The 11,001-nt window shown below is 43.7% G+C and overlaps 1 protein-coding gene across 2 annotated transcripts; it reads left to right on the top strand.

The window, feature by feature from the left end:
• Positions 1-1,884: 1,884 nt before the first annotated feature.
• Positions 1,885-10,757, top strand: tpx2 (TPX2 microtubule nucleation factor). Of its 2 annotated transcripts, none has more exons than XM_088937466.1 (17): positions 1,885-1,981; positions 2,899-3,038; positions 3,227-3,358; positions 3,478-3,604; positions 3,937-4,077; positions 5,120-5,227; positions 5,406-5,536; positions 6,278-6,435; positions 6,555-6,723; positions 7,030-7,168; positions 7,423-7,639; positions 8,323-8,418; positions 8,500-8,673; positions 8,875-9,021; positions 9,221-9,332; positions 9,574-9,761; positions 10,071-10,757. In XM_088937466.1, the coding sequence occupies exons 2-17, from the start codon at positions 2,930-2,932 to the stop codon at positions 10,179-10,181; spliced, it is 2,259 nt and encodes a 752-aa protein (XP_088793592.1). In that variant the 5' UTR covers positions 1,885-1,981; positions 2,899-2,929; the 3' UTR covers positions 10,182-10,757. The 2 variants fall into 2 exon arrangements, with proteins under 2 accessions (XP_088793592.1, XP_088793593.1); XM_088937467.1 differs by having other exon boundaries at positions 1,894-1,981; positions 9,595-9,761; positions 10,071-10,303.
• Positions 10,758-11,001: the final 244 nt, after the last annotated feature.

Raw genomic sequence — 11,001 nt, 5'->3', positions numbered from 1 at the left:
CTTTAAACCAACACAGGGAGTGAGAAACGATGAAACGCTTTAAAATATCTCTATGGTAACGTTTGTTTCCTCTAGTGACGAACCACACTGCTCCCACTCCCCCGTTTTGTTAAAGACACAGCGCCTCACCGTGGCCGCTGGGGGGAGCTACCACTGCAGGCACGGTGAATACTCCCACGTCGCCCCAAAATACATCCCTCTGTTCCGTACAGGTCATGAAAATAATCATAATCATAAGTCACCGATATTTCAGATATGTCCTTAGTGATGGGTGACAAATCTGGATAAAAACAGTAGCGAATTAACACTTTTGTTCGTTTTTTTTTTCATCCTATAGTTAACTTTATCTATCTGCTGAACGATAAAACTGTACAACAGTTAAAGTAGCGTGCGATGTAACAACATGTTTATAAAATCTAGTTCGTATTCAGCATAACACAATATAAGACATGATGTCCTACAATACAAAACAATACGAGATGACGAAAATACACCCGGGTTGTCCTTGATTGTTTTCACATTAAATGCGTCTGTTACACCAGAGATCTTTTCGTAAAGCACCAGAACAGCACGAACTCCTTTCCTGAATTTGCGTTAAACTAGCAAGCCAGACGAGCAAGATATACCGAATAGCCTCCTCTTGTGTCTCGTTTAAACTGTCTGCTTGGAATCTCTGAGTCTCATGCTCTGACATGTTCTCTGAAACGGTTTTCTTCTTGGCTTTTAAGAGCGAGGAGCAATACATACGATTGCTGGACAGACACAATCTCTTCTGAGCTGTCCGATCTTAAAACGGTCAGAGGGTACATGTGTATATATATATGTGCGTGTGTGCAGTTGAGTATGTATTTGATATGACCGCATGAGAACATTTACAAAAGGGAAGAGCCTATTGGATATTTAATAGCACACTGATCCAAACATGTCATCGTCTTGAGGGCAGTCAAGGTATCGGCTTCAACAATATGGCTGGGTAGCCCGTTCCACGATCTTACAAACCGCTGTGTTTTAAGAAGTTCCTCCTGCTCTCAGTTTTAAATGCACTTCCACCATAGCGTACACTTTTGTCCCCTGGATCGTGTTTTTTAAACGTTCATTTTGAAGTAGTTCGCTGGTTTGGCTTTTTCATTTACAGCCTTTAGGATTTCTAATCCGTGCGTCAGGTTCCCCATGAGTATGTGCTCTGTTCCAGACAGAAAGGAGTGCGGGACTTTCAGACCGTCGGTGAAGGATATTATTTTAATCCTCGGAATATACTGTATAACACTATTGGTGAAGAACTGCAATTCCTAGATTAGATTCGACTTCCTAATTTTGTTTCCTTCTATATATTTTCCCTGAAATTGGAAGAAGGGTTTCTTCTATTTTTCACTGTGGAATTAACAATCTGCTTGTTCTTTTCTAAAATGTAAATCGAGCATATGAATCTAGAGGTTCTGAAGCGGACACTCCACAGTTTTGCTCTTATCTTGCTCGTCCATCAATACAATTTTGTATAACTCGTTAGAAAGGGCTGGACAAGCTTTTTTCAAGTATCGACAAACTGGGCTACATGTCTTATATAGCTTATTTATGTACATTTTAGATCCCCCTTAATTCCACATCCTGCACGTTTGACCAAAACTCTTCCACGAAATGGTTATCAACACATCATCATGACGCTCCCTAGATCAATGCGTGTTGTAGTTTTTTCTTGTTTTACGTCGGTAGTACGTGGCATGAAAAGACTACATTTCCCATGAGCGCTCAAGCCTACCTGAACGATTTCGACCTCTTCGCCAATAGAAATGCGCCGAGGCTGCGAGTCGCCTGCTGATTGGCCAGTTTGGAAAGGGACGGATTTCAAATGATAACGGCGCTAGGGGAGGTGTTAGCAGACAGACATTTTCTGCAGAGCAAGTATTAGGGACGGGGGGAGAGTTATAACTTTTCTTTAAATACAGTGGATTTCTTACTCATCAGAGAAGAAACTTTGGAACAGGTATGTAATCGTGCATTTATAATGCATATCTTTTATGCGAGTCGACGTACCTTGCTGGTTTTGTGGCTGAAGTGAGTAGTTTGGGCTGCTTTGTTGTTTGGCCTAGACGCCGAGTTGCGTCGGACCTGAGCGGTACTGTTTTGGGTTTTTATTTTTTGCTGGGGGTGTTGGATGGATTGTTTCTGTTAAGTTATGTAATCTCTTGGGAGGGGAGGTACTGCTGAAGTATTGAAAAATAAATGATTCTGTGTAAGAATAGCCACAGGTTCACCTTAACGACAGCGTCTGGATTTGCTTCAGTTAGCGTCGTCGTCTAAGGTGGACATCGCCTTTTTCCATCTGCTATCCCCAAATAAATAGGATAGGACACAAGTAACGCTTCATGCAGATAGATAGATAGATATATATATATATGTGTGTGTTTTTTTTTCCTGCCCGTGATCGCTTCAAAGTAGACCCCCTCTGATCGGACTCTAAGCGTGTAGGATGAATCTTCAGCTCAAACATGGGTTAGGTAAACCCCGATGGGCTTCTACCTTGATTTTTTTTTAAAAAAAAAGAAGTCACCCCCAAAATTCAGTCAGGTGAAAGGAGAGAGCAAAACGTACTTGGTGTTGTCTGGGCGTCGGGAGGCGGTTCGGTCAAAACTTTGAAATTGCGCGTCTCCAATCCGCTCGCAGTGCGTCTGTCCCTCCACCGGAAGAAGGACTTTTCCCATCTGCAAAGTGAGCCCCCTGCCCCCCTTTAAATACTTATAAATACTGTAATATTCCAGGGTTACGATTGGATAGTGTCCAATACCGCTGGACACTATCCACCGCTGTAGGGATAAAAAAAATCAGTCGGGAAAGGAAGGGGGGCAGGTGCTGCGCTCGGAGTGTAAGGTTTTATCGATTTTAAAACTTTTTTCCCCCCAGTAGGGACAGAGGAGCTCGGCACGGCGGAGAGATGGACATGCAGCAGGAGGTGTCGACGGCCGATTATGAGTTTGACGCGCCTTCGGTCGTGATTGACTTCAAGTCCCTGGACAGGGAGGACAATGCAGATCACTGGTTCGGTAAGACCGTCTCGGGCTTTTCGCGTTTTCTTTATCCCTCTGTGGTACTTATACCAATATGATAAAAAAAAATCACCACACCCTCCTCTTTCCTCTTAAGCTGGTTATATCTGGGCTTGCCGGCCTTTACAGTTCTTGGAGGACCTTGGTAGCCTTTTGTTGCCTGAAACATCTGTTATTGCTTTCAGACCAGATAGCCGAGCCAGAGTCCAAGACGATGGATTTGCATACCACTCCGTTTAAGGTTAAGGGAGAAGCGAAGACCGATGTGCCCAAAGCCTTTGTTTTACCAATGGTGCAAGATGCCAATCGCGGGACAGGCAAGCATGTTTATTTGTCACTACCTTAACATCCTTAAGTGAAAGCAAGGTCATTTTCCTCTTGGTAAAGCAACTTCAGGGCAAGCTATTCCAGCTTTCTGGGTGATGTCCCCTTTCAGAGTGCGGCGCCGAAGGAGAGAAACCATCTGCTCCTGCTGTTCCTTCAAACCTGGTGACCTCCTGGAGCCACTGGCCATCTACAGACAGCCAGCCTCAGAGAAAGGCTCTTCCAGCACAGCCCAGGAGGTAGGAGGAGCCTCTGTCAGACAGTCTTACATGCTGGAATTTAAAAATGGGATGGGGGAGAAATGCACGGTCTTGTCCTGTTCTGTTGGACTGTGCTTTCCGGTTTTGGAAATTGCTGATCTGAGTGCCACTTCGTTCACGGGTGGTATGGATCTCCCCAAGAGCTGGTGAATTTTTAGTTGGCCGATAGCTTCTCAGAGTTCCACATGCTGGGAAATCACAGATCACTGTGCACTGTCCACCAAGAGCAGGAAAAAAAAACTCTGAATTCAGGAAAACGCTTTTTTAAACTTTCTTGTTGGCGTTGACTGCTCTGTCCCTCACCTGTTTAGAGTTTCTAAAAGATTGTCCAGCCAGCAGAAGATGGAAAGCCAGCGGAAGCAAATGGCCAAAATTCGTGAGGAAAAGAGGAGAAGTGCAGCAGCCACTGTTGCTAATGCAGGAGACCCTCCTGTTAAAAAACTCAGAAAAAGGTAATCTCAAAGGAACTCAACGATGCCTGGATTTTCGTTCTTGTTGATCTGTGCCGTATAGCATGTAGCAGTAATTTAACTTTGAGTTCTAGCAAATGATGTTTTAATGTATAAAATCTCATTACTGACAACAGGTATAAATATAATGTTATGAAACTGGTAAAAATCAGCAATTGACCGAGCAGTTTAGTAAGTAAGTGAAATGATTATTCATAACCCCCAACTTGTACGTGATTTCTAATGATATTCCCAAGTGGCTGGCGTAACCAGAGGCACGTGAATTCTGTATTCTCTATCACAGCTTTGTTGAGAGGAGTAATTCGGCCCACCTGGTTGATCATCCTTGCATTATGCTTTTTGCACTTATCAGCCATAACCAAGAGCTAGATAGAGGTAAACTAATTCCACACCAGAGTAAAACAAGGCAGACTGAGCGCATGTTGTGCCCTTGTGTTTGAACGTTCAGTGTTGGATGGAAATCCATCGATTAGGCAGGCAAAGGCAGAGAGACACGTAGGTAATTGGGCAGAGGCAATAAAGAGAGACTGCTTGCAATAATTTAATTCAAGGCTGCATGCACCATATACGTTTTTAATGGCAACATTACCACCTTATAGCCTGATTCAGGAAGCTGAGCAAAGGTGGGCCTGGTCACTTCTGAAAAGAGTCCTCTGGACAACCTATATTTTTTTCTTAGTTAATAATGCATGTGTAGTTTTTCCTTTGTTTGAAGATCCTAAAAAATCTTTTTAACTTGTGTAGTGGTTGTCCGTTAAAACTTTGGGTTGCATTTTTGCTCAACTTCTAGCAGAGATTTAAATCTACCTAAGCTGTCAAGAGCAAATGTGCCTCATCGAATAAAAAGGTAATTCACTTTTGCCTTCGTCACACTAGGGTGTACAGTGGTAACGCTGGGAGTTAGAGCACTCTGTTGTTCACTTTTTCTAAGGGTTTAGCTTTTCAAATGTATTACACCCTGGGATACTTGATTTGTGCCCGAATGAATGTGGAAATGACTGACAGTTTTCTTTAATTTTAATAGGAGTGCAAAGCATACTACTCGGGAAGAGGCGATTTCAGAAACCAGCAGGTGGGCTAATGAGTCCCAAACTAAAGGCAGATTACGATCGACCACACCAACTGTGCTCAAGTAAGTGATTTGCAAGTTAGACGTGCGAAAAGTTCCTAATTCATATTGCAAAAGCATTTAAGGCCCATCTGGGGTTCAGAGTTTTCTTGTAAAGTTTGCTTTTATGTAATAACTGGACTGAGGCTGTGAGAAACTGCCACGGAATTCAGAGCATCCTGCTTTTTCTTCATGCTTGAAGGAGAAGCAACTCGTTGGCCAAGTTTAAAAGCACAGAGCAGCAGGAGCTGGAGAAGATCCACAGTCTCCAGAAGGAGGTGGCCGAGCAGCGGAAGAAGAATGAGACCACCTTCAAGGCTGCCATTGCTGGGAGTGAGTCTTGATAGCTTCCCCTCCCCCTCTGTAGACCCCCTTTCTGAAAACAAGAAACTCTAAAACTCTGACAAATTGGTAATATTTTAGAATGTTATGTAGCCAATGTTATTCAGACTTCTCAAACGCCACTCGGGAAAAACGGTTTGGCCAATGAACTCCAAGCATGGTAGTTCTTCCATCACCACATCACCCTTGGTTCAGTTACTTTCGAGTCTCAGCGCAGTTAATGTGGTGCAGTAGGATTCCTGTTTAAGTCTGAATGGGTGTCTGCTAGCAATTTGTTAAAATGGAACTGAACCAACAATGATTGGTTTGAAAGACTGTAGGTTTTGTCACTGAAATCTTGCTTCAGAGTTCTAGTTGCATTGATTCAAAGTAGTCTATTTCTATCACCTCCTTGGTGAGACATGTCTTGTGCTACTGCTCTTCAGCCAGTTGCTAGTAGTCTTCTAGGTTCTCTAAATTGCTTTTTTGCTTCATGGTTCTTTCTTAGAAGTTCAAGCAAACCAAAACTATTCTGAAACTAGGATCACACCTTCCCCCTTCTCTCAGTGACAGACCTGAGTGTTGATAACTGCTTCCCTCCTGCTCCCGGCTTTTGCTCTCCCCTGCTTTATCAACTGCCGGTTTTCTGTCTTCCCCACACCCGAAGAAGGCTCCACAGCCGAAACGTTGTTTCTTTTCTTTTCAGCGTGGGGGGGAAAAAACTTTTAATTGTTCCTTTTTTTTTTTGTTTAGGTCAGCCGGCTAAAAAGACCGTAATACCCCATACCGTTCCCGTGGATTTCCACTTTCGCACGGATGACCGGATTAAGCCGCATGGCGACCACCAATCAGACACGAGCTACAAAGAGGTGGATTTTGCGGCCCAACTTCGGAAGCACCCACCTTCGCCTGTGTGTACCTTTTCTTTCTTCTCATGGTTTGCACGCCCGTAGGAAACTCCTCCCGGCTCTTTCAGGGTCCTATGTAAGATTTACTTCTTGTTTGTGAGGATGCAAATGTTGTGTTTCAGGCGAAGGTTTCAAAAGGCCACACCATTCCCAAGCCTTTCAACCTGTCCAGCGGCACAAAAAGGAAGTTTGAGGAAACGGCCTATGTCCCCATGGCGCAACAGATCGAGCAGTTTCAGAAACGCACTCCTGCCAGGTATCACCTGCGGAGCCGACAGAAGGAAGAGAAGGGTAATGTGGCTTTGGTGTATGGCTATTTAGCGCTTCTCGCAGTATAGGATGTTTCATTTAATCATGAAGGAATCGGACTGATCCTTACCCGTCTGTAAATGGGTGTGTGCTCAAAGGAATTTTGATTTCTAAAACAAGTCTGTTTTTTGTAGTTTTATATATAAATATATTCAATAGTGTGTATTCTGAGAATTTTACACCCATGTATTAGTCATTTTGTAAAAACTTGTTTTACTGATGTCATGTGTTGAACGTGTTTCCAGGCATGTCAGTCTTTGAGTGATGGAGAGTTTATTTTGCTTTCAGGTCCCTCGCCTGTGAAGAATATCAAACTAAAGATAACCGATCCCAAGACGCCCCAGCTGCTGACCAGGAAGCGGACCCGGCCATTGTTCGTGAAGAGCACTGCTGAGATTGAGGCTGAAGAGATAGAGCAGCTTCAGCAGTATGTATTTGTGTGACAAAAATGGTCGCCCTTTTAGCGAAGTGTCATGATGAGCTGTGAATTTGCTTTTACGAATATGGATGTTTACAGCTGAAGTCCAAAAGGTACAGATGAGGTTACGTTTGAACCATCTTAAAGGTGTTCCATTTTATATGGCTTTTAGTGTGCCAAAAAGCCAGTCGGCTTCTTTCTGGTTTTTGTTAGGTCAAGCTTGTTCTCCATCCTTCATTTCTTCTTGTTCCATGTTCTCTCAGGTTCAAGTTTAAAGCACTGGAGCTGAATCGCAAAGTCCTGGATGGAGCTCTTGTGCCGAAGAAGCCTCCTGTGAAGGAATCCACCCAGCCCATCGGCTTCGACCTGGAGATCGAGAAGAGGCTGCAGGAGAGGGAGGCCAGCAAGAAGCCAGAGGCCCAGGACGAGTATACTTTCCATTCAAGACCACTGCCTGTGAAGATACTTGAAGATGTTGTGGTACGTTACCCTTTCACCCTGGCTTAATCTTGGTGAATCTTGAGTCTAATGTTTTTGCATGTAGAATCGGTACAAATGGTTCAAGGTTTTACTGATGACTGAAGAATCAGTGTTTAGTTGCCAGGTATTCTGTCTTCCTATTGTAATGAAAAAGCTCAATTTGCTGTACATTTAATTAAAACCCATGTTGCTTTGCATGTCATTAATATGCATTGCAGAATCTCATATTTCTAATATTTGCAATGGCTGCTAACAAGGTTTTAATTCTAAATAAGTCTGTTCAGAAGACTTGCTGGTGTCTTGTGATACAGATGTACTACAGTTTTGAGTTTAAATCTTATGCTTTTCCTTCACAAACTATTTAGAAAGCACCAGTTGTGTATTCCTCAACATTATGGCTCCCACTCCTGTGCTGATGTGGAGACATTATTCGTCTGAGCTATAGACTTGGCACTGTCTCACCTGTTAGTGTAAACGGTGTTTCCCAGTGACATCATCCTGAGCTGGAACGCTGCCCTGGCCAATCAGTCCCAGCTCTACCCTAGCAGTGTGCAGCTGATCATGTCTCATCACTGGGGGGATACCAACCTGAGCTGGGGACATCAGTACCAGTTTAGTCACCTGAGAGCTCCAGCTGGACATCAGTTTCTCTTTTAACCTTTTTCCTCTTTCCTGTATAACAGGGTGTGCCTGAGAAGAAGCACTTGCCCCCAACGGTACCACAGTCTCCAGCTTTTGCACTGAAGAACAGGGTCCGCATCGAGACCAAGAAGGAGGAGGTATGTTATTGTTCTCATTTATAGTTCAACTGTTCAAGTAGCAGTTTTAGAGTTTTTATTAAAATGCATCTGTCGTTCCAGGAAAAGGAGTGTCCTGTGATTAAGGCCCATCCAATGCCACACTTTGGACTTCCTTTCCAACCTAAACCCCTGGAAAATAAACATGTAGAAGTGTGTCCGTTTTCATTTGATGCCAGAGAGCGGGAGAGACTGGCTCTCAAAGAAAAGAAGTTAGAGGAACTTCGCCATGAGGAGGTAACTATTTTGAACTGTTTTCTTTTTTTCCCAGCCTTGTGACCCTTTCTAATGGACAGCTGAAACTGCTCCCCTTTCACGTTCAGTATTCTAGCTTGCTCAGAAACCCGTGTTAGTGAAACTCCTCACGATTCAAACTGTTTTCTGTAAAACACAGCAGCCGTTTTAATTCACCCCCATGCACACAACTTTATTTTTAAGGTTCCCAACTTCAAAGCTCAGCCACTGCCTGACTTCAGTGAAGTCCACCTGCCCGAGAAGAAAGTGGCTGAAGCCACCAAGGTGCAGCCTTTCAAACTGCTCATCGATGAGCGAGGCGCCAAGAAGACTGAACACTGGGAGCAAGCGGTGAGCCTTTCGAAGTCGTCGTGAACGTCTGAGTCTTCCGCTTTTGGGATCTGTCAGGATAGTGTTAAACTAGCCTGTGCTGTTTGGTTGCTCTTTTGAACTTGAGTGTCCGATGTCTTATTTTTATGCCGTGACGCCTGCCTGCCTCCCAGAATCTGGGCTCCTCTGTTGCTGAAAAAGCTTGACCTTTCTTTTGCAGCTTAAGGAAGAGTTGAGGCAGCAGGCTGAGGCTGCCTCCTTCAGGGCGCGTCCCAACACCGTCACCCACAAGGAGCCGTTCGTTCCCAAAAAGGAGAACAGACCAACTACAGGTATTGTAGAGATTTTTGTGAAACCTGTTTTCAGCTGGGTAAGGGCGGTTTGAATGCACAAGAGCTCAAGTATTTCTCATTGTTGCACTGATACACGTGCATCTCACAACTATTAAGAAAAGCAGTGCTGCTGTCAACATGCAAGATGGTGAACTATTTCAGCTGCACACTTTTCCTGGCTTGTTTTGGGGTTCGGTTTTACTTTCCCATTTTTTTCCCCCCATTTTCTTTCTATACTTAGAGGCCCTTTCTAATTCCGTAGTGACAGAGGGGTTTCAGTTGTCTACGGAGCGGCGGGCGAAAGAACGGATGGAGTTTGATCACATTGTCGCAGAGAAAGAGAGGCAAAGGGCGCTGAAGGAAGAGGAGGAGAGGAGGGAGCAGGAGGAGAAGGCAAAGGAGGAGATATCCAGACTCCGCCAGGAGCAGGTAGGCGTTTTCAGCTCCTTGGTGCCCCGACTTTTTCCTGCATCTGGTAGTCTTTCAGTTGTTTTACAGCATGGAAGGTCTGCGAAATTTGTTGGTGCTACATTTTTTTAACTTGCATTTTGATTTTTGTCTTTAAATTTAACCTGCTGTTAGCCCTTGTAGTTTAAAAGAATCAGCCTGACAAAACTAACTGTTTTAGCCTTAAGTGGAAAACTCAAATGTACCCTGCGATCTGTGTAAAAAGCACTGCTATGGTTGCCCATCATATTCCTTTGTGCCTTGACCTGGTTTCGTTTTGCACTCTTACAGGTGCACAAAGCTCAGCCAGTCAGACGTTACAAGCCATTGGAGTTGAAGAAAAGCGAGGTTTCGCTCACAGTTCCTCAGTCTCCCAATTTCTCGGACCGATTCCGTGTGTGAAGTGATGAGCTACTTGATGCAAGCTGAGACTCCAGGCCAACATAAGGCCCTTAAATCTGGCCATCAGTAACTTTAAAGAACTTTATCTGTATTAAGGACTTTTTAGTTGAATAATAACTTGGCTTTCTGGCATTTTTATTCCTAGCATAGTTTTCCTGTTGCTCCCATGACCTCAGACCATTTAAATGACACCTTTAGTGTCCTGTGACCAAGCTGATCAGTCACTTGTTTGAAATTCTTTGGCTAGTATTGGGAAAGTTGGATGTCTGGTGGAGGAAAAGGCCATATTGCAGAAAATATTAATCATCCACTTGTTACTGGCTTTCAACCTGCTCCAGTATCAATGTGCAGTCCGTAACCCTAACCCTGTACTTGCTGTTCCCAGAATGCTTTTCCTCTGTTCTTTTTACCATAAATGTAAAGTTCATGTTTTTATTTCTTGTTTGCATTTTGGGATACCGAAGTGATTTGTGATCCTTCTGATATGTAAATAACCTTACTAAATGTTTTTAGGGTCTTGTTCGCTAGTATGTATAAATACTATACCTATTCCTTTGAATAAACCGACTTCTGAAACATGTTCGTCACTTTGCTTTTTTTTTTAATGCCTGTGACCTGTAAATCAAAGGTTCTTTACTCTGGGTGAGGAGGCACTCAGTTTGGTGGTCCCACTGCCCTAGGGGTCTTCAAACCTCAGTTCAGCAAACTTCCAAATTGTAAAGGCTGTTCTGCATGATGAGTTGTAGGTCCTCAAAGGCGTAAGGAGATCTTCATCGATTGTAAATAGCCTGGGATTAATGACTTGGAGTGTAAACCCGAA

The sequence above is a fragment of the Atractosteus spatula genome, chromosome 19, assembly GCF_055471065.1.
Source record: "Atractosteus spatula isolate fAtrSpa1 chromosome 19, fAtrSpa1.hap1, whole genome shotgun sequence".
NCBI lineage: Eukaryota > Metazoa > Chordata > Actinopteri > Semionotiformes > Lepisosteidae > Atractosteus > Atractosteus spatula.
The sequence above is the reverse complement of the archived record's forward strand: the minus strand, read 5'-3'. Positions and strand labels throughout refer to the sequence as shown.